At 37.2% G+C, this 24,316-nt stretch overlaps 1 protein-coding gene across 1 annotated transcript in view; it reads left to right on the top strand.

Annotated features, from left to right (window-relative positions):
• COL19A1 (collagen type XIX alpha 1 chain) overlaps positions 1–24,316 on the top strand; it is a 179,437-nt gene that overhangs the window by 59,464 nt on the left and 95,657 nt on the right. Inside the window, exon 11 of the mRNA XM_059468666.1 lies at positions 7,557–7,601. Coding sequence (XP_059324649.1) covers positions 7,557–7,601 — 45 coding nt within the window. The remainder of the gene's footprint in view (positions 1–7,556; positions 7,602–24,316) is intronic.

Here is a 24,316-nt window from a genome sequence, read left to right as displayed (position 1 = left end):
ATAAAAGTTTCTTTCAACACTTGTTCTTTTTTTGGTTTCTTTTTTTTTTTTGTGTGTGTGTGTGTTTAGGTAATGTGATTCCTAATTAATTTTTTGCTCCAATATTATTTCACAGTGCAGATAAGACTCCTGATAAAGTTCATATACCTGTATGTTAAGATAGCCTCTGCTTTTATTGTTTTCAATGTTTTAGTGTGGAAATTCTTTATTTGGGAGGGAGAAATAGCTAAATGTGGAAATCAAGGTATAAAAACTGATGTAAATCTATTCTAAGAATGTTGTTATGTACACACATACAAAGTAACAAAGCATTTTACTCTGCCTTCAGAATTCTTCTCTAATTTTATAAGTTGTTGCAGTGTAATTATAAACTGAAAAACTCAATAAATTATAAGTATATTAAGGACTATGTATATAAATACATTACACATTTCCAAAACAGTTAAAGCAGTTACAACATCAATCATTTTAGATTTAATAAGAACCAATACTGATGGTATTGATGTAAAAGTGATTTTTGCATGAAGAAATAATAATCTGTAGAGCACTGATTAAACAATGCAAGACAAAAGATCTATGGCTTCTTTTCATTAAAAAATCTGTGATTGTATTTTGGGGGTGTTCTTCTAGTTTACAGTGATCTAGTATAGCAGGGAAGGTGAAATTTTATTATCTGGTAGCAGACTATGAAGAATTTTTCACAATCCATTTTGTAAATCTAGAGAAAATGAAGTGCTAACAATTACTTGTAATGATTAATTAGATTTTTTTCCCCTCTACTTTTTCCCATGTATTGTTATAGACAGGAGCTGGAAAGAAAAAGTTGGAAATTGTGCCATAAGTGGAGTTACAAAAATGTCATTTTAGCAAGCTATTTTAAGATTTATTTTAGTTGTTGTATGTCATGAGGGCTTTGTATTTATTTGCTTAATTACTTGCATCATTCTGATGAATGCTCGTTCTTTTATTGGCTCTTTCTGTTTTTAAGAGAGCTTGGAGTTTTTCCTTTGTCTTTGTTCTTTTTGTGTCTCTGAGTCATTTGTCTCCTGCTTGGCTTGGAATCAAGCAAGTGAACTTTCAAAACTTTCTTTTGTTGGTGAATTTTGGCGTGAACAGAAAACTCAACTGGGTGGTGTACAAGTTACTAGGGCCAACTGCTGTCAAGGACATCAGATCCATGAATGGAATGGATAAAGGATTTCATTTTAGATTCTTTTAATAAGACTTCTAAGTTCCTATTAGAAGCCATATGAGCAGAAATGAATTCTACCAGAATTCAGTTCAGTAACTATAGTTTAATTATGACAAAAAATTTAATGTACTCATGGTGGTGTATTTCATGAATCTGTAAATGGAGGGTGATTCTTTGCTTTGAGTGGCAGAGCCAGGTTCTCACTGAGTCTGTAATTATTTAATACACTTTGCTAAGAAGGAATGGAAAAGGAAATTACTGCAATTTTTTATGTTTTAATTCGAAATGAGATATCACTAGGCTTTTAAGTATAGCTTTTCCTTGTAAAGCTATATATTAAATGCAGAATTGAATTGTCTAGCTCTCAACTCAAAGTTCGTGATTTAAGGTTTGCTTTTCTTCAAATACTCCTTATTCAAATATTGAGGAGAAAGTTTACTGTGTTGCTCAGTTTGAACAGTAACCTTTTAAAAATATTTTTGGTTAACTAGATGTATGGTTTTACTTATGCTCAGTTTCTGTATGTAACTTTTAAGCATCTTGTTTCCCTGAATGGAATTTGCAAGTTCAAGTCAGATCCTTAATTTTCATGGGCAGTGTAAGGAGAAAGTAATTTGGGAGCCAGGGGTCACAGTCAACTGTACAGATGACTTACTTTACTCTTTTTTTAAGACATGGGTTAGAGGACACAGTAAATTAACAGCCTGTATAGAACATTCACTTGGGAAGTAGGGCAAGCCTGCCTGGTTGCAGAGGATCAAGATTTGCCTTTCTCCCTGCTGTGTAAGTTGGGCACTTGGAGATGAAGGATAGCTCTGGAATGGCCCTTTGAGCAGAGCCTGGAAACCAGCAGCCTGCCTTGTGCATGCAGCTCCTTGTTGGACCTAATGGTCTAAGGGTAGATCCTTGTGTGCTCTAGTGCCTAATAGGTACTGGGGAGACAGAGGAAGCCTTTGCACACTTGTTGGGGTTTTAAATACTTGGGTAGCATGCAATTGCCTTTTGGACTGTGTTCTTCAGAACAGGGCCTGAAATGAAGCTTGAGAAAGCTTTTCATGTGATCAAAATTCTCTAAATTCTGTTGTCTAGTTGTCTGAAGCAACCTACAGCTGTATCTGCTACAGAATTAGATAACCTGTAATTGTTAATGGACTATTATTTTAAAAGTGAAAAACATATTAACCAAATACAAGATAGGAGAAAAATATAACTCTTGAAATTAATTCAGCTATTCCATAGAAAAGGAATGAGAGGCAATACATGTCCAGATGCCCTTTTCTCTTAATTTAGCTCAGTCATGAGACAGGCCTGTAAAATGATGTCTGTGTACAGTTTGTTTCAGGGGGAAACTGCCTTAGTATGTGCTCCTGGCAAACCCAGTATTACTGGCTCCAAGGTAGAAGAGAAACCAAACAAATACCCGAACAAATAAAAAAAGTTTCCTTCTAACCATTTGCAGTCTCAACATCCTTTTTGTCAGCTGTCCAGTATCTACATAAATGGTACTTGAATTACATATCCAGTTTCTCAGTTATATAATGTGACAGAGGAACTTTACTATTTATTTCTCTTTCAAAAGAGAAAGGACATGTGGTGCTGTGGTACAAACCTGCCCAGCAGTATTATTTTGCATTAATACCAGTTGCTCAATTCTTCAAACTGTACAGGGCTTTTCTTCCACTCTTCCATTTTGCTCCTTTCCAGAAGTGGAATATTGTAGGAAGGCTAGAACCTGCAAAAAGAGACATGTTTATTATAGACCTTGCTGTAATACTTGTTAAAATTGCCTCTTTTCACGGTCGGATTTTTTGTTGGTTGCAGGTGCTTTTAATTGCAAATATTTGGAATTAAATCTTAATGGCTGTCCAGCTAATTCCTTTTAGAAAATTGTAGGGGAAATAGTTCTGCTGCTTCAACAAGTTAAGAGACCAAACAAAAAAAATCCCCATTATTTTGTTGTTATTAAAATTTTGAGAAAATGTTCTGCAACATGACCTTGATGCAATTTGTGTATCTTTAGGGCAGACACTTCCTGTAATATAGCACAAGGGGAAGGAAGGAAGGAAGGAAGGAAGGAAGGAAGGAACTTATTTTCTGCAGATGAGGTAGCCAGCATTTTGTTCAGCAACAAGATTACCACAGTCTATCCATTTCTACACTCAAAGCCAGGATCCCACTGGCTTGTACTGCAGGCATATTTAAAACACTGAAAATGATATCAGCAATCCTTCAGTGATATCAGGACAAGCAATCAATGATTGTCCATGAAAGATCTGTGTAAAATGTTTTGCTTAACTTAATATGAGAATCTGGCCACATAAAGGAGAATTTAAGTCAGCCATAAATGTGCTACTTCTTAAATTTCACTTTTTTATTTGTATTCTTTGAATTAAGTTACTAGTGGCTAATACTGTTATATTTTTTATACTGTCAAGTGGAAATTTCCTAAACTTCTTTACCTACATTTTGCTGTCTATATTTCTTATTTTCTCTAATTTGGATTTTTTTTTTAATTCACGTACGTGCAGAAAAATCTGGGCTATTTATGAAACATAAGGCATTGTTGATCACTAATATTGCTATAGGCAAGAACTGACTTGTTGAACGGCAACATTGCTGAAAATTATGGGGATGTAGACGTGAGACTGAATTATGAGCTAACAGTGTTCCCCTACTTATATAGTCCCTATATTGGATTATATGATTAAAATTGCACCTAGCAGATCAGGGGCAGATATTTTCACTTCTTTGCTTGGTGGTGCTGCACCTGGTAGGCTGTGTAATGTTTGGGGGAGTCCCTCACCCTCACTTCCATAAGAGATGTGGAGAAACCAGAGAGGGTCCAGCAGGGAATTAGTTTATGTTCAGGGGCCTAGAAAACAAGACATCTGAGGAAAGTATCAAGGAGAAAAATTTTTTGAGTCTGGCAAAGAGGAAGCCAAGGAATGGTAGAAACTGTCCTGCAAATCTGCAGAGTCCAGCTGGTTAATCTTCAAGGACAGCTTCCTAAAACCCCAAGAGCACTCCCTGTTGTTATGCAGGGAGTTGAGTGAGTATGGCAGAAGGCCAGCATGGCTGAACAAGATGCTTCTGGCTGACCTCAGACAGAAAAGAAAGTAAGCAGTGGCAGCACGGGTGAGCTACCCAGTAGGAACATAGAGAGACTGCCAGAGCATGTGGTGATGGAGTTAGGAAACCAGAAACTCCTCTGGAATTGAAATGAGTAAAAGAGTTTTAAGAGCTTCTGTTAACTGCATCCACAGCAAAAACAAAGCTGAAGAAAAGGTTGACCTGCTGCTTAGTGGGTGGGGGATGTGGAAAAGGCTGAGACTACCCAATTATTCTTCACCTTGTGTTTTTCCCTAATAAGTTTTGCCCTCAGGCCTCCCGCATGTTAGCAGAGAATGTGATGATGAACCTCTGGCCACAGAAGTGTTAAGGAGCACTTGAGCCACTGGGATGCTTACACAATGCCAAACGTTATGCATCCAGAGGTGCTGGGGCAGCTGCCTGATGTGACTGCAGGGTTGCCCTCTGTCATTATCAAAAACTTATAATTACTAGGGAAGGTCATTGATGACTGGAAACAAGCAAATATCATGCCCATCTTCAAGGATCCATTGAACTGCAGGCCAGTCACCCCCATCTCTGTCCCTGGAAAAATGATGTAGCAAATCCTGGAAAGCATGTCTGAACAGAGGAAGGACTAGAAGGTCAGTGCGAACAGCCAGCATGGATTTACCAAGGATAAATCACACTGACCAACCTGATTGCCTACTCTGATAAAATGGCTGTCAGTGTGGATTAGGGGAGAGCAGTGGGTGTTGTATCCCTTGATTCCAGCCAGGCTTTTGGCCTAGTCTTCAGACACATAATTACACTAGAATCTGTGAGGTTCTGACTGGATAAATGAACAACAGAGTGGGTGGAAGATTGGAGTCAAAGGTGGAATGATGCTATGCAGTCTGACTGCTCCCTAATAACAAGAGTCATACCCATGAGGCAATACTGGATGTTATTTAATGTCCTTATTAATAACATGCATGATAGGATTCTCAGAAAGTTTATGGATGTTATCAAATGCAGGGAAGTAGTCTCAGTGTGCTGGAAGGTAGGGAAGGAACAATATTGAGAAATGAGCTATCACAGAACTCTTAAAGTTAAGCATAGAAAAACATGTGGGCCTGCCTCTGAGAAGGAATACCCTTATGCCACAGTAGAGGCCAGGTGCCACATTTCTAGAAAGCAGCTCCACAGAAAGGGAGTTGGGAGTTCTGCTGGACACCCTTTGTTTGCACAAGGCCAGAGGCATCTTGGGCTGCCTTAGCAGGGGCATGTCCAGCAGACCAGGAAGAGTGATTGGTGAGTGCTTGTGCTGCCACATCTGGAGCTCTGCATCCACTCTGGAGCTCACTGGAGAGGGTAAAGAGCAGCTCCTTGGGATGAGCCCACAGAGGCCCACCGAGATCACCAGGGCTTGAAGCCCGTGATGTAAGGGGGGAGGCTGAGGGAGCTGGGCTTGTTCAGCCTTAAGGTGAGATGATTTGGAAAGTGAGGGGTGGTGGGTGGTGTGCAGACTCATGGCTGTCTGCAAATTCTGGGTGGGTGTGGAAAAGCAAGAGTCGACTCCTATCAGAGGTGAGCAATGAAAGGATGAGAGGCAATGAATACAAGCTAAAATTAGAGAAATTTTGACTCGATCTCATATAATGAATTTGGGATTGAGTAAAAACACAAATGGGAAAGCTAAATGAAGAAAACACTTCCACAAATTTTTTAGAGTGTTTGTGTTGTGTGTCCAGCATTTGGGGAGGAATGGGAATCATAGAACAACGCAGGTTGGAAGGGGCTTCAAAAGAATATCTGACATGACTTTTCACAAAAAAAAAGGAAACTAGATGAACCTAACAGAAGTCATATACATTTGTAAATTATTTCAGGAATTAGCTTCTCATTTTTAGGTGAGGACATGCAGAAGTTTATTTCACTAGATACCATTTTGTATGCTTGTCCATGGGCTCGCTTCTAAAATTGAGCTGTTGATTGTATAAGCCACCCCCTCCAAAAGAAAAAAGTAAAAGGCAGCCACTGTAGGAAGTGATGAAAACTCCAGAACTATTTGATAATTTATATGTCTGTACACCTCCAAAGCTTTGAATTCAATTCCCAGGTGTGTAGTATATGATCAGTACATGATATGTTACTTGAAAGATTTGACAAAATGCTGCTACAAATTTTGCAAGTTATAGCCAGCTGTTCTAGTTAACCTCACTTAAACCTTAAACTTCTATTTAAGGAAATTATACTCTCTGAAGGGTGAAAGATGTTTAGACATTGCTCTAATTTTTTTAAAGGAATTTTAAAAACACCATAAGCTTTCCTTTGGATATTTTCCACTCTTTTCGTCTACAGATGTATAAATAACGTGTGTTGCACTGAGGCCATGAGACTGAATTCTGGAGGCTGGAAATGACATGCAAACTATCTCCTGCTAGATGATTTGAGAGAGAAAGAAAAAGTTTTCATTTTCTTAATTAGGTCATTTTTGTGCTGTCTGTATATGATTTTGCCCATCTGTCTTCTGTATGTCTCACAAAACATGCAAGTATACATTAATAAAAACCTAGAGCCGGTGTTATTTTTGTATAATATAGACAGACTGCAGATTGCATTTGATGAAGATGTTAACATAGTAACATTGTGCACTGTGATCCTTTTCTGAGCTTAAAGTTAGGAAATTAGAGCTGGAAAGACCATTATAATAGGCCTTTTTTTTGAAATACCATCAAACAAAGAATTCAATCTGCTAAAATAACCTGAGGTTGAGTTAATAGTTTAAAACTCACCCCTTCTGTGTTTTCTCTTTCTTTGTTTTGGTTTGTTTTTAATACTTGGGTAATTTCATACGCTTTTCAAAGTGAAAGAAATTAGTTTTCTTTTCATAAATCATATCTGTATATTTTTTCAGTTTATCTGGGTAGGAGACCTTCACAGTCAACTAGTTATATTTAAAAATTAAAATGAAGGTATTAATAGGAATAAATGTATTAAAATTGGTTCTGCAGATGAATAGAAGTACCTTAATAAGCAGGTATAGAGTCAATAAATAGTTGAGAATTTTTAAATCTGAGTAAATCCCTTCGGATTAATGGAAAAATAAATGTCTCCTATTAACTGACAAAACTATGGAAAGCCATATCATTTTTTTGTAGACATTTCACACCTTTTTGAATGAGAGATAATCAGGATCCAAATTACTTCATTTTTGTCTCATAAAACTTCACTGCAGTTAAATTATTTTAAAGAATACAATTACTTGAACAATATTTGTTTGAGATTTGTATTTTATCCTTTTGTGTTCCAGGGTGAACGTGGCTTTCCAGGTAGTAAAGGTGAAGAAGGTGAAAAGGTAAATTATTCTGTCCGTGTAATTTATTGGTTTAACAATATGATATATGGCCAACCACGTAGAGCTTTGTTCTGGCTGTCTACCTTAACCCTTTAATTCATAAAATTCTTACATTTTTGACATGTAAATGCTGAAGAAAGAAGTTCTTTATGTATTTGCTGAATGTCATCAGGGCTTCATTTAGATATTTTTTTTCTCTAAGAAAAAGTTTTTGGAGGAACAAACAGAACCTCTCCAGTGGCAGGAAATAGTTCAATAGCCTGTACTAAAATGGGAGCTAAACTGGCCTTGTGGAAGGCTGTCTTGGCTGATAGAATGCCAGCGTTGGGTGGTATCAGATGATGCAACCCAATCTTCTCATGTTATCTCTGACAGGTAAGTTTTCCTAGGTCATCAATCAAAGGCAAAAAAGTGTGTTAGGTACAAATGGAAGGAAGAGCCAGACACCAGCTTGTCTAATGGGAATTAAAGTAACAGTGGTGATACTTTGTGGTTGTAACTTCAGTTCTTAACCATGTTCATGCCTAGTTACTGGTTTCTCACTAGTTTTGTCTGGTCTGGATTAGGCAACCTGAAATAAGAATCTTTTCTTGAAACAAGCAGTTTCTCTGTGCTTCAGCCCACTGTCTAAAAAGGGTGCAGAAAAGCATTTCTGCTGAATTTATATATTATAAAGATGAAGAATGACAGAAGCTGCTATTCTGGCAATATTCAGACTGATGAAAACAGAGAGTAGATGGCAGCTTCTGAATTTAAAAAAGTGTAATATATTTGTGAGTTAGGCTGCTTTGAACATGGATATATTCACTCACCCACCATACCTCTTCAGAAGTGTCAGACAGCTTTCCAGTGTTCATATTTTAAAGAAAGCATCCTATGGATTAACAGAATTGAAGCAGATTTAAAATGTGGATTTTTTTTAAGAGGTAGTATCCCAGTAGCCAAGAAGGAAGAAGTATTAGAAGTAAAAACCAGCATCCATAGCAACTAACATTTATAATGTGGGGATTCAGCCTCTGAAAAAACCCACTTGTTAAGCTTGAGTGTTTCTGACTCCAATGACAGATCTTATTTCCTTGGTAGTATCATCATTCATCAGTTCTGAAGGGTTTGTAGATTTTTTTTTTTAATTTTTTTTCCCCTCCTCATAATTGCTCTGCAGCTGTGCTGTGCTCTCCTTGAGTTTTATGAATAAATTGTTTTTGAGCACAGGCACATGGTTCCAGCTGTTGCTGCCACTCTCTTTGCTTGATTTCCCTTATTTTAAAGGAGAAATAAAATGACCCAACCACTGGTAGTTACATTTTTCTTATGTGGAAACTAAACCAGTATGCTTAGACTATTTTGTTTCTTTCTGTCTCATAAACTCAAATGATAATTAAAAGGTCCCATTTAAAAATACTCCCAGTGTTTATTATTATGTTTACTGTTATTTCTTATTAATGCTGCATTCAACTGCCCTTCAAATTAAAGGAAATATAAGTGGAAGGTTCTTTGTTTACCAGTCATCACTCAAAATTAATTTGGGCTATCTCATCAGAAGGTACACATGATATTTGTGTGGGAAGCATGTGTTTTAAGGCTATGGGAAGTAGGTCTTCAGCAGTTATTCAGTTCAGCTTTAATTCAAATAATTTTTTAAGAATAACAATGTAGAGTTTCAGCTACTAAACTCCAGTATAAAAAAAATTTTCAACACGTTTGCATTTTTACATAGCAACACAAAATGAAATAGCTATATTACTTTGTGTGTAACAAACATGATTACAAAGCCTGAAATGGAAAATTTTCCTATTACCCAAAATTTTACCTAGTATTGCGTATTAAGGAACAAAATTTTTGCGCACACTATTTTGTATATCACCGAGGGTGGGGCACAGCTACCTCAGCCTGGGGTATTTGCCATTCCAGACTCCCTGCAGAGGTACATGGAAATGAACCATCCTCTCTCTACTTTTGGTTCAGTGACCCCATAATTTCTTAGGATTGGATACTTGAAACCAACCCAGCCTTATACCTTGTTTTATCAAATGAAAATAGTTGGGTTTTTGTATTAGGTTCTGCTTTGGAAGAGCAAGCCTTGGGGACACCAGAGAGACAGAGACAGCTGAGGTGACAGTGCATGATCCTTTGTACATTACACTTATGGGAAGCATCCATAATGTAAATTATTGAGGGAGATTTCTTTATGCTTTTTAAGGGTTTCTCTGCCACACTTGGTTCTTCTTGAGGAATCCAAAAGTCTTGTTCTGCTTTTAGTCATGGCTGAACTTGGTTCTCTCTTACAAAAGCCAACAGTGGTTCAAGAAGTGCAGGTGTTATGTTGCAAGTTTTCCCTCCAAGGGAAATATGCTCTCACTATGAATTTATTTTAGTTCTCCTTTGTATTCTGTTTTCTTTGTGTTACATAGATAATGACACTCTTATGTGATAGTCTTGTAACTGCAACAAAAACATTGGTTTACCCTTTTATAGCATGACTGAAAACGTATATGCTGAGAGCAATTTTAATTGGTTTGCTGCCAAGTAGGCAAACTCTATCATGGGGATCTGTTCTCCTTCTAATACTGCTTAGAATTTTAATTTTACAGTATGGGATAGAAAATATGACTATTACATTTCATGATGATAGGAATCAGAAGGTACTGATATTAACTAGAACAAAGTTTTAAAATACAGAATGTTCTTGGTAAGTCAGAGATGTAGCCTGAAAATAAAAATGAAATTGCAACTGAAAGACTAAGATGTTCTAAAGTGAAGTATTGTCCACAACACTAATTAAAAAGTCCTATTAAAAAGTGCTATTTGGTGTTGATATGGCATCAGTTGGAAGGCAAGCACTGGGAATGATTGGTGTTCAGGAATACAGAACCTTTGAGGAAGGACTGCATGATTTACTCTTAGTGTAGAGTCAGCTGAAAATATGTGAACAGCCTTCAAATACATGACATTGCTGCAAAGGAGGAAGGAAATGGTCTGTTTGTGTGTCTGTAGCGCATGCAGGGCAGTGGGCTGGAAATGCAGCAAGGAAGATGCTGTGTAGCCATTAGGAAAGGGTTTTCAATTTTAACACTGTTGTTTATTACAGAAGTAATTTCCTCTTCCAGTGGTATGCACTTTTTATCCTGGTAACACAAAAGGGAATAAATTAAAGGCTTGCTTCATGAAAACACACGAGATGAGATTATCTGAAGTGACTTAGTAATTTTCTGTTATTAGCATCAAAATTATGCAAAGTATCCCTTACATTTATTTCTAATTCAATAAGCATAGAGATTAGCAAGACCATTTCTTTTTGAACATACATACTTGTTTGGTTTTAATGTCCAGTTAATAGTTTTCTGTGATAAGACCGTAAAGCTCTGGAACAAGTTGCCCAAGGTGGTTTTCCAGCAGCAACTTTTCCTTGAGGTTTTCAAGGCAAGCCCTGAGCAATCTGGCCTGATAAATAGGTTTGGGTCTGGATTTTAACCTCTGCAGGTTTCAGGATCTCAGACCTATCTTGAAATTGCACAGGATGAAATCTTATTTATTATAACTTATTTTGATATTAGAAATATGTGCATCACTTGGGGGTTGGAACCGGCCCAGTGCCTGTTAGCTAGGTGGGAAAAGTCCTTTGAGGCCAGCGAGTCCAACCTATGTCCTAGCGCTACCTTATTAACTGGATCATGGCAGTAAGTACCACATCCAGTCCTTTTTTAAACATTTCCAGGACAGTGACTCCACCACCTTTCTAGACAGCCCATTCCAATGTCCAGTCACTCCTTCTGTGAAGAACTTGTCTAATGTCCACCCTAAACACCCAAATTAGACAAATAACCTCTAAGATACCTTTTTCCTATTTTTAAATCTGTAATTAATTCTCTTTGCTCCTGGTTATTGCTTCCTTTGGTCATTCCAGTTAGTACTCTTTAACCAGGTCCCCCACTTTTTCTGTCGTCTTGTGTACAATTTTGGTTAGAATATGTATTTTCATTAGTACACTTCACAGATATGATTATTTATGTAAATGAGCTAGAACCCTGAGAGTTCAATTTTCTGGGACACATGAAACGTGAACTCCATATAGATTTCAATAGCATTTAGCATTCAGTATATGTGGAACAAATTTGAATTTTATTTGAAAAAGTGGTGATAGAAAAGCCAAAACATTTACATGTTGATTAAGCTGAGCAAACATGACTTGTTTGTCACTAATAGATACTGGTAATTTCACAGAGCTGGGAGTCATTTCAGAGAGCAAGGCTAAATTCTTTGCCTTGTTTAACTATTTCAAAATGCTAGTATAAAATCCCTCTTTGTGTTTTAAGTCGGAGAGGCAAGGTGTGCTGTTATATAATGAAATCACAGGATTCGCTGATATCTCAGAAGACTTGGAAGATTTTTTCCTTCATTAAACATATTCCCTTTTTTCTCACACTTGAGGATTTCAAAACTGAATGTCATTGGACATGAGCTATGTTGCAGTTTTGTGTGCTGTGATATGTACTTGTAAGCACTTGATCTCTGGTAAAGTTATTATTTTACTATAATTCTGTGTTTAATATTTCTCAGTAAAGTGATATTAATTAAAGAGTTATATGTATTTGAATAAGGGAAACTTTGAGAATGAAACTATAAATATAGTTGTTTATTATTTCCAAAGTTCCATCCTTTTTACATTACATATTGCATGTCTTAATTGTGCTTTAGCCTGTGTATACATATGAGAAGAGAGGAGGAGTCTGGGGCTTGTCCAGCCTAAATGTCGAAAAAAATTTCATCTGCCCAATTTTCTTCTAAACGCAGGATGTTCTTTGTATATATTTACTATTTTCCGAAGTACAATTTGAATTATCCCCCAGGAAATAGGGCTTCATCTATTTCCTTTAGAAGACAATTCCTAATAGATCTTAGTGTCAAGAAGATTTCCCGGAGGTTCAACATTTTCTACTTCATTCTGTCACACCTAATAAAATACTCCTCTGTCTACCTTCGATCCCTCCAGAACATAGAGGGCTATAAACTTCCAGGGTGTCCCCAGGTGTAGTCTTTTGTTTCAGTCTTCAATATGCTTTTCCTAAATAAGCATAAGGAAATGAGAAAGAGTCACCTTTCCTAGGTCTAGCATGCTGGTTTGAAGCTAGCCATTATTTTTCTAGTATTCTAATGTCTGTAACATAAATTTCAGTGATAAAACCAGACGGCTCAAGTACTGGGGAAGCTTCCAATTTACTTGAAAAATAGAAGCTATTTTGCATAGATGGAAGACAAAGGTCTATGATTAAAAATGCTAAAAAATACAATTAAGCAGTTAGTAACACTGTGTATTAGTAGAGTGCTTCTATTTATGAGCTGTAGTTTCTGCTAGAAATGCTTCAGTCTGAGCAAAAGATTAGAAGAGTAAATTCCATAAACTGCAAATCTTGGTGTAACCATGGACTACCCGGTCTTAATGTCCTTGGAGTAATGGAAGAATGTGCAATTTACATTATAGACTTAGGGTCCTGTTCCCTGGTTTGTTTGGAGGTGAGTGGAGTTTGTGCCATTGTGCTTAAAATTTGTCTCTTACCTGTGCTAACCATCAGTGCAGATGCTTTATTGGGGCAGGGAGAAGAATATTTGAAATCCTTGAAATCCTGTTTCATGCAGGTAAGACTGAGTGCTACACTAGCTGAATATAAATGTGAAAAAAGACTCTTCATACTTGTCTCCTAATGCTGTAAAGAGAAGTATACAAGATTTTCTCATCTTGTAACAATTTAGATACCTCTTTGCACTTTCTTTTATTTCTCTCCCTGAAATAAATGCAGGCTCATTGGCATCCTAGTAAGCTAAACATCACCAGGGCTTATCAAGTAGCTCTGTGATATTCAGCATGATATGGCCATCTTCCTGTTGTTTAATGCTCTTGCCCTTTGAAACGGGCTTAATCAAAAGTGTCTGCTGGAAATTGTCCCTAGCTTTTGAACTCTGCCTGGGAATTATATCAGGAAATGCTAATTGGACTCATTGAAATGTCTGCAAAAAACCTTCACAGCTGGGGTCTATCAATTAAATGATATAGATGACCAAGTTCCAGGTCCCAAGATCTATCACTGTTTAATTTACTTACACATGCCCATTTGGTCAGATTAAAGGTTCATCAGGCTCAGCATCCTGTTCTAATGATAACCTGAAGTGGTGCCCTGGGGACAAGAGTAAGGACAAAGTAAGCAAGTACAGTACTCTTCCAGCCTTCACTTATTTGAGACTGCATCTCAGCAGATGTGTTTTCAGTGAATTTAGTAGTTTTCAATGGACTTTTCTCCCACTAGAAAGAACAATTTTCTCCTGGATTCATGTAAACTTTAAACATCTGCAATGTCCTCTGGTGAGGAATTACACTGTTTATCTTTGTGTTTGAAGAAACACTTCCTTTTGTTTATTTGAAACCGGCTTCCTCTTAATTTGATTTGGTGTCCCCTACTTTCAGAAGGTTCCTGTTCTCCTTTTCAGTATCAATTGAGAATCAATAAGTTTCTGTTACACATTCCTGAGCTGTCTCTTTCAAATTGAAGAACAGCAATTAGTGTCTCCCACTATGAAATATGTTCTCTGTTGGATCCTCCCTTATCATATATCCTTGCTTCTGGATATTACTGAGTTCTGCTCCAGTGTGTAAAGGTGGAAAAGACAAGAACTTCAGTCTATGTAATACTACAGTGAAATTCTTTGGTTTATCCTCTGTGCCTTCTTGTCTCCTCACAGGGACTTTTCTATGCTCTCTTTAGCTTTGAGTGGGGTCTCAAGATCTCATTCTTGATCCTTTTGAACTGGTCAATAACAATCACTCCATTTAGTAAGTTGTGTTTGCATTGTACTTTACTTTGGTCCACAAAGCTCTCCGAATTCCAGTTTCACCCAGTTTCACCCACAGTGTAGGAAGCTTCTTGCTTGGTAGGCCCAGATGTGGATCTCTGGGCAAGACAGCTCACGCAGTGCTCTGCACAAACAGCCATGCCTGTTCTCATGAGCTATCTGGGGTACCAGAAGCCCTGCGGCTTCCTTAGGGGGAATTCTGTTGAGATATGAGGTTTAACAGTGTGAGCAGAGTGCTGAGTCCTTTGAATGTACTGCTTCCAGTACATTCTGTGCCTTCTGTGCCACTTTTGGAGATTTCTGTGAAGACATATCCAGAGATGGAAGACTGGATGTTATTACAGCTGTAATGCCTAGAGAAAGCACTTGCTAGTTTGGAAACAAACCTGTAAGCTTTTTGACTGGTAGCTAATAAATGGTAATTAATTTTAAATTAATGTAAAAATTTTAACCTGTAACACATGGTGCACATTTAGCACATTTAGCAACTGAGAAACTGTTTCAGCGGATACTGACAGGTATCTAATGAGAAGAAAAAATAGGATAATTTAATAAAGAGTATTGATGCTGCAATATTTGAAAATAACATTTAGCATAAATTGCACACATGGTTATGGAGCCTTGCAGTTCCTATAGTTTAGCCTCATACTTTGAGATCTCTTTTAAAATTCTTTTATTTAATATTTATAAAATAGGCATGAATGCAAGGATGAAAATTTGTAGATGAAATCACAGAATCTTGGAATGGTTTGATTTGGAAGGAACCTTAAATCATATTTAGTTCCAATCTTCCTGCTATAGGCAAGGATACCTAGATTGTAGGTTGCTCAAAGCCCCATTCAAACTGGTCTTGAACACTTGCAGGGACTGGGCAGATTCTCTGGGCAGCCTGTTCCAGTCCCTCACTACCCTGACAGCAAACAATTTCTTTCTTTTATGTCATCTTAATCTATCCTCTTTTTCTTAAGCAAGTTTAAGTCAATGGACTCTGTATGTGAGCTTTTGCAACTTTGAGTGAGAGTTGTTTTCAATGAGGAAAAGGATTAGAACTCATGAACAATGTGATGAAAGAAGAAACAACAAAATGGTCATAGACATTGGTCACTGTAGAAGAGGAGATGACAGAACTGTTTTCATTAATATACTAAAAATAGAACTCAGTGTGCGCATATGAGCAGGGGAATCTTTCTACAACCTGCAAAGACAGATGTGGATGTTACTACTGAAAAGCCAGCAATATACATAATAAAGTATATTTAAGTTCCAAAGCACTTTTTTTCCCTCCACTTAGCAGTAGTTGATGTTTATTAAAGTAGTACTGTCAATGATAAAAGCGGTCTTCCTCCCAATCTCCTCCTTTCCAGTTGCTTCTTGCTATCCCCAGTGTCCCTGTGCACTGCTATTGCAACTGTTTGTGTGATTCCTAGTAAAAGAAACAAGTCAGGGAACTGTTTAGACCAAGAAAGTGTCTCTGTTTACTGGGTTTATATCCCAGCACATTCTGTTTCTCCAGACTGGTATGTGGCTATTCTTCAGCAACCAATGTGATTCAGAAGAATAGGCATATTTAAGTGACTAAAAGGTGCTGCAGACCTATATGGATGACTTTTGAGGTTGGAGAACAATATGATTCTTTTTGGATGAAACTACTCTGAAAGATGTGTGTTGGGAATAAGCCTAAGGTGCTGCAATTTCTAATGGCTCTTGAATTCACACTTGAGCTACTTCAGTGTGGGTTTGGAATGAGTCCAACACAATACAGTGTTAACATCTAGTAGTCTGTGCCATTTTCTCCACAAATCATGTCTTTTGTGCCACACTCTATGCTCATCTGGACATAAATAAAAAATACTTTGAGGAAGACCTGACATAACACAGCATGGAAGTCAAGGGTAAAAAGGTTGTTATAGAGGATCTGCACAAAAGTTCAAGAATGGTAAATTGTACAGAAGGATGTGCTAATGTAGCTAACTCAGTCAGCAGCTTTATGATGCTACTTTTTACAGTATGCACATTTGTCATCTAGTGTGTTGTTAAATTTCAGTTTGAGAAACTAAAGAAGCTGGATTAGAAGAGCAGCTAATTTGCAACACCTGCTGAGAGTTTCTGTGACAGTAGGTGAAAAGTAGGTGAAGACTGAGTTGTCTTAGATGTCTGCAGGAAACATATTACTGATCTTTCTGATATGCTGAGGCAAGTATATATTGTGCACAGAGAAAGAAAAAGGCTTTATCCTGGTAACATTTTATGTACTTATTGAAGGCTAGCACTGAGTTAAACTCCTCTTGTTGGTAGCTGGCTGTAGATACAGTTCAGATTTTCCAGGATGACCTTTCTAAAGATAACTCCTCCCATTCAGCAGCAGAATATTGTCCCACCTATTTATTCTAGACCCATTAGTTTTCCACCCTTCAGTGCACAGTGGTTCAGCTGGAAGAGAAATGTAATTGTTCTATGATGGTACCCATAGAACCTCTATAGGCTGATTGTATGGACAGTTGCCAGGAAGGTGGGAGCTGTTTATTTTGATCCTCTCAAAAGGGGAGAAAACTTCTATTAAATCTCTATTTACTAAGTTTTGTGCAAAAGGCAGAAATTTCCTACTTTTCTAATTACATTTTGAACTGACCTTAGTGAAGTCTGACTGAGCAAGGTGGGTGTATTTTGAACAGATCAAGTCTCCACCTCAGATAAATACCCATTAGGAGACTGAACGTGCCACATCTTTAAACTCTACCAGGGTTTGTGAGAGCTTTATTGAAACACCAGTTTCCTGGATACAAAGGATGGATTTCTGTGACATTAATAAACTATTTATTGTAGTCTAAGAAAATAGAGAAAACTGATACTGCTCTCTGTGTAGGCCTGATGAAAATGGTTAATAGTCACAGCTACAGAAAAGGCTTTTGTTATGGTTATCATGTGACAGAAATCAAGCTAGAGGTGCAGCCTTTGGCAGGAAAGACGTAGCAGTCCATCAGCTTGTGCAAACACTTGATGTGGCTTTAACCATCTGCAGAACATCTTTTGGAGTATAAATAACAATAGTAATCCCCTGCCAAAGCCATGAAAGCATGTGTGTCTAAAAAATACTACGTTCTGTGAAAGCAATACTATTTGTCAACTGATGTGAAGAACAGATTGGCTTTCGGTTGCCTTAGGAGACAAGCTCTGAAAAGAAACTAGTTTATTCCTCCTACGGAAAAATCTTCATTCAACACTAACACCAACCCGCTATAAACAGAAACCTCCCCACTAAAAGGCAGATAGAATTTTAAACAATTGTAGCTGCAAGTCAAATCCATTTCTAGTATTTACTTAAGAAATGGAAAAATAATCTGCTCATTATTGAGACAGTTTTTTCTTTTGAGGTTTTAATCTATTGATAGATACACAAGGTTAAAATTACTGGGAAGATCCGAGGGGGGAAGCAGAGCCAAATTCAGCTATTAGTTTTGTTCTGGAGCGATATAAGAACAAAACTCTGTAATAACTCAGGGATTTGTGCAAGCTGAGACATGTATTATGAATCCCCTGTGTTATGCAATGTACAAAGACAGAGTGGACCATTTATTTAATACAAGGGTTATTATAACTAAAATGTAAGAATTAAGACAGAAGATGGACACCTGCAGAGACACCAGACCTGACTGGCTAATTAAAAAATTGATAATACAAAAAATGATGCAGATATTATGTTCATAAAACTAGAGGAAAATTGAGTTGAAGGGAGCAGTTACTGTATGAAAATAAATGGTATGACCTTATGTAAGCCCTGCAATGCCGAACTGTGCACTGAATTCTACACTTAAATGTCCTGGTATTTAAGTGTGTGTGCATGAGAACCGTCAAAGAAGAAGATAATGATGACTGGAGTTTTAACTATGACAATCCTAATGGGTAGGTGAGAGCGGGATGAGGGAGTATTTGTGAAAATAGCCTGGATCAAAGTGGAAGCTGTGTAGAGGGATGAAAAATATTTTGTCTGTGGTCTGGATGTGGATTGTATCTGAGAGACCCACTTCAAGATAATTCCAGTTCTTCCTGACCCAGAGAATTAGTGTTTTTCACAGTGACAAAAAGAGGAAACTTCCTCAAGTAAAAAATGTTGAAAGAAATATTTAAAACAATTCAAACATAGATTAGATATGAAGCACTGGAAAGTTAAGATGTGCTCTTGGCGAGTAGTCAAGTCTGGATGTAACTGATGACTCACAGAAATGATTGTTGATTTTATATTTGCAGATGAGATTAGCCAGAGACACTGTAGAAGGAGAGAAAGACTGGACCATGAGTGTTCCCTTTATGGCCTCTGCATGGAAAGATACATATATGAGTTGTCTGACTGAATTCAGGAGTCTTTATAGTTTAGAAAGGCTTTTGCTTTTGGGTTATGAGGAAAGGTATAGCACAATAAATTATATGTAGTACACCAATTTTTAAACTGGAATGGTATTCGGTGTGTGAAATTTATTGCAGAGCTCAGCGAGATGGAGTGAGTAAAGAATAGAATATTCATTAATATTCAGAATGATGGATTTTGAGTTTTAAAATATATTCTGGGTTTTTCTGAGGAGTTGGACTACTGTTTGCACCCGCTGAAGTTTTTGCACAGAAGTACAAAGTATGGTTTGAAAATTAAGATCACCATGAAAAAGCTTTGTGACTCTTCCTTATAAACACATTTTGCTTGACTGATGATACTTTCTGAAGAGAGTATTAATATATTCAAGTGAATGTTAAGAATACTTATTATCTAGGAGATTGAAACTCTGCTTTCAGATTCTTTCATGCTTTAGGTTGTAATATTTTTCTTATTTCTATGAATAAAGCTTTAATATTGGGTTAAGAATTTTTCTATCAAGTTAGGGCTGGGAATAGATGATCAAATAATTACCATAAAGAATGGAGTTTTGGTTGTTGATTTTATTAGAATTTTTCTCCTTGACATTGAAAGGTTTAAAGGAAAAGAAAAAAGAAATTGAAATGGTCATGACAGCATGAGCTGTGGCAGGATAGCATGCAAAGGAAAGTTTGCAAAATAAAAAATCTAAATTTCATGTGGCAGAAAGAAAAGCCAGTGTGAGCATCTTAAGCATGATTAGGTCATTAATTATTTATGTTGGGACATTTATTATTGAAAAAAACTAAATATGTGATTGTGATTAGATTTGCATACATTGTAGCAAGCAAGAGTTAGCCAGAATCTCAGTATTTTTTTTCTTATGCTGGCTAGTATCTATTACCCAGAGGAATGAAGTTGTGTCTTTATGTTTCTTTTACCTTACCAAATCTCTTAGATGAAAAGGTGTTCTGTGTATCTTATCTTTTCCACTTGCCACAGTACATTTGAATCCCTTTTAGTATTCATTTTGTTAGTGATCTTCAATGGCTCTGGTCAGCCCTAGGGAATGTTAGGCAATCTCTTAGATTTTCCCAGGAGAGAGTTACACTGAAGATAATAACCAAGATGAGATTTAGTAAGGAACACATTAAGAGATCATAGGAATCTTCACCTGTCTTTTCAATAAGGCATTGCTGGTAGCCTTGCTGTGGCATTTTCTAGTTGTGAAATAATAAAATTGGACATTACTTAAGGCTTGGTTCTCAAGCATAGTTCTGTGGCCTATGTTATAAGAGTTTTCAATAGGACTGTGACTGAGGCACTTAATTGCCTGTCAGGGTGCCATGGAATTAATAGACTGTTTTAGAAATCAGTGTTTGTGGATGCTGCCATGGGAGAGTTGAACTTTCATAAGGAATGTGTGAGAAAGAATGTATACCTAAACTACTTGAATGAATGTGCATGCAGTCCTTCAATACAAAGAGATTGCTAGCTCTTCAGAATATTTTTATCAGTGTACTCCTGTTTTTGCCAGTGTTATTTGGTTTAATTTTAATTGCTGTTCTGTGTCTCTGAACTCATTCAGTCATTGTGCTTGGCAGTAATGGCTCATGGACAGAGCAAACATCTCGATCATATTGTTATTTTGTATATTGTGACATTTGTATTAATGTTTGTCTCTCTTTCAACATCTTTATGATAAAAGGAGACATTGCTAAATGAGAGAGCTTTGACTCCTTAAGACAGGTACCTGCAAACACTGTAATCTTCACTCAGCAAGGACATCATCCTAAGAAAAGCCAAAACTATTTCAGCATGTGACTTTGACACATTTTTAAGAGAGAGCAATCATAGCAGAACCCTGGAGCAGTGGGGATGAGTGGGGAGGAAATGTTATCCTGAAATAGTGTTCAGGGCTGTATCTGCCTCACCTACAGGAAGATGCACATACAATGCATGGAGAATCATCAAGTCTGCTTAGAGCATTCTCAAGCAAAATCTACAGTTTAGGCAAATTCATTCTAATCTTAGGTCATTACAGTACTTCTTTGCCTTTTTAACACAAATTCCACCCCCCGCACCCCATTTGAAATGAAATCTATTATTTGTATTGTCAGTATAGAAACCTTGATGTCCCACTTAGAACATTTTTTCCCATACTTGAGATCCATCAGCATGTCCTGTGTTCATTCTTACCTCCTAACTATTTTTCACACTTTCTGTCATTCTAGCTTGGAGAAGAGCAGAAAAATGTGATGCCCTGAACTAGGTGTTATTTTTCACTTTTCTCATCAGTGGCAAGTAAGCCAGAATAGCTGGGTTTTTTCAGCTTACATTCTACAAATGGAGAATGGAGTTTAGCCTTTTAAAAATGTCTTTGTGTTACAGATTTCCATGTATTATGTGATCCACGACAATATCCAGATACTTTTCTGCAGTATTGCTCCAGGGGTTATTCTTGTTCTCTGTGCATTGGATATCTCCATTGGAGAGCACTACACTGAAACTTCTACTTAGGGTTTGAGTTGGGGTTTTTTGGGTTGGTTTTTTCTTTGTTTGCTGTTCTAACTGATCCAAATAATTTTGCATTTTAAGGTTTTACTACAAAGAATAAAAACGGATGGCTGCCTTATTCCTGCTGACAGAATGAGGCAGTTCATTGGTGCAGCTTTGGATCCTTGGGCTGGCCTGAATTCAGATTGTTCTGTGCCTAAGGTTTTGCCTTTAGTTGAGGTGGTTATTTGCCTTTATATGGCCTCTCTGGTTAAAAGTGCTTAGAGCTTGTTAAGGAATGTGACATGTGACAACAAGCAGTAATTAACCATTGTGAATATTGTCAGTATTGCTCAGTCTATGTAAAAAAAGCAGGATGGAAAGATCTTTTTCCTGACATGGTATCCAGTATGTTCAGGCACAACACTTATTTAGGACTCTGGTACAAGACAGCAAAGGCAGAGTTTGGAATCAGCAGATTTTTGGTCATTGTTTCTTGATAAGTGTGTCTACTGAGCTGTCTGATCTCTATGAAGTTTGGGATCTCCTGATTTATTGCTTTGTCTGATTATCCTAAATATATGGGCTTGGGAAGACACGGGCTTCAAGGTGACATCCTTCCTGATCATCTCTGTTGATTTTTGTTTTCTATAATAGAAGTGTATTTCTGCAATGTATTATGCTGTCCCCTTCTGATCCTGCTTAAGAAATACTCCTATGTGCTACAGGGTTACAGTCTTTGGAAATGAGCTTCATGTGTCACTCTTCTATTTCCTTGCATAGTACCTCCCAGACTAAACTGAGTCAAAATCATTAGTTTGCCTTGCTTTCCACTCCTTTTAAATGGTATAATCTCTCAGCATTCCTGAGGTGCTTCACCCTGTGTATTGCCCCTTTCCTAAAGCATACCACCCCATATTCTGTGAAGATTTACACATCAGGCAGTAAGATTATTATTGGGGTGGAGCTCTTCATAACCCTAGCTCTTCAGACATCTGTCAGAAAATCAGAAAGAAACAAAGGCTGGGTTTGTTATAACTGAAGGTGTAGATTCTTTTTCATTCATAACTTATTCAAGAAAAATCAATAAGCATTATTATGAGCTGAGATCAGTTTAAAACAAGCTATGGAAAAGTGGTCACAAGAAAATAAAATTCATGTAGAACATTCTGCTGAGACCGATCTGTAACATAACAGGAAAAAAAGTATTACAAAATGACAAATCATAACTGTCTTAAAGATATGTAGGTAAAATCATGGAGTTTCAGAGGCTAAAAATTATAAGGTGTCCACACTGACTTTGTGGTATTATATAGCTTGTGTACTTTGGAGAGTAATTCAGCAAGTGTTAATTAACAATGGCACTTTAAAATTCTTCCAAAAACTGATACCAGGAATTCCTTATTTATATAATTAACAGTGCACTGTTGCAGAAAAATGTTTATCTTTTTAGTTCAATTTTTAGGTCTTAATGTATTTTATTTCCAAATCTATTTCTTTGCCATTCTAACATGGGGGAAATAGTGTGCAAGGAAAATGGGGCAATCTTAAAGTGGACAAGTGAGTTGGAGGCTGGTACTCTCATTTTGCAGAGGCTGTGGATGTACCCCTGGCCCTAATTAAAGAATGCTATCACTGAATTCAGTGCATCCACCATTACACACAGCAGAGTGAATCCCTCCCAGCAGTTGTTCTGGAGCAACCCTGTCAGCTTGTTCCATCGGGGTAATGGAATGCAGAATTCACCCGAAGAAAAAAAATAATTCAGTGTTACACTGGGTTTGTTTTAGTTAACTAATAAAAAAGGTTTGATGCTTTCATAGTTTTGTCATCCTGTTTTTGCAATAAATAGTCTTTAATTGTCTCATCTGAATGTAGTATAAGCAGGCAGGAGCACTTCATATAAAGTGACATTAACACATTTTTCTCTCTTTTTGGTAATCTGTAAGGTACATTGCCACAAAGCCATAATGTTGATTATTAACAGCCTCTTCTACACTGCAGAGTGGCTTCAGCAACTCTGCAAATTGGCTAGATTTGAAGCTGGTAATTATGCAGTATAGTGTGCTTCATAAAGACAGAAATGAATATGACTTGGCTCAGATCTTGTGAGAATAAATTGTAGAAATTGGACCTCTGTTTGGCTTGCATTCTGGCTTCACAGAGAACATGGACATTCCATATGATAGGCTTGGCAAGTACAAATTGTGTACTCCATTAAAAAATTGGTATGTTCATGTAAAGTTGCATACCTGGCAGAAAGCCAGAGCCTCTGCAGAGGTCCAAGGCTCATTAACAGGGGGTGCTTTTTATCATTTTGTCAAAGAAACTGAGAAACATCTTAAACCCAAATATTGTGTAAACCATAAGGAATGGGGGGTTTCTTTCTTCCCTGCACTCACCAGCCACACTTGTGTGTCTAGAGCTGCCTGGTGGCATTTTGAAGTCACTGTCTGCCTGCTGGAGAGGAAAAGGCACGTTCACCAACACGTACTGCTCATCTCACAGCCAGGCAAATGATAACTGAGGCTGAGGAAACAGGCATCTTTTAGCTAGGCTCTCTGTTTAGCTTTTTATGGCAATGAAGATGTTACATTAAAAATTATGACAAGAAACTTTCTCCGTAGGTTTCCACCTATGCATCAAGGCATTTACAGGATGCTACTACTTCTGAAGCAAATCTGTACATATTTGCATCATTCTTCTTAAAGTGAAAGCAGATATACAAGCCATAGGATAAAAAACTAGCTCCATAAATTTATAAATCTTCTAAAAATGCATTCACATAAGGACATATTATGTCAAATATGTGAGTGTACCTTTATAACTGTTGCAAGATTGCAGCAGTGTAACTGATTCTAGTTGAAATACCATGAAAGCAGTATTAAGTGTTCAGTATGTCACGGTGATGAAAAGTAAAATGTCACTTTTGCAGTTCTAAAAGTTTAAGTGAGCTATTTAAAAAGAACAGTACGCCTGGGATTTCAACTGGGTTTTTTTTTAAACTGACAGTGAAAGAAAATTACTCTCTCAA

The sequence above is a fragment of the Ammospiza nelsoni genome, chromosome 3 (genome assembly GCF_027579445.1).
Source record: "Ammospiza nelsoni isolate bAmmNel1 chromosome 3, bAmmNel1.pri, whole genome shotgun sequence".
Taxonomy (NCBI): domain Eukaryota; kingdom Metazoa; phylum Chordata; class Aves; order Passeriformes; family Passerellidae; genus Ammospiza; species Ammospiza nelsoni.
The sequence above is the reverse complement of the archived record's forward strand: the minus strand, read 5'-3'. Positions and strand labels throughout refer to the sequence as shown.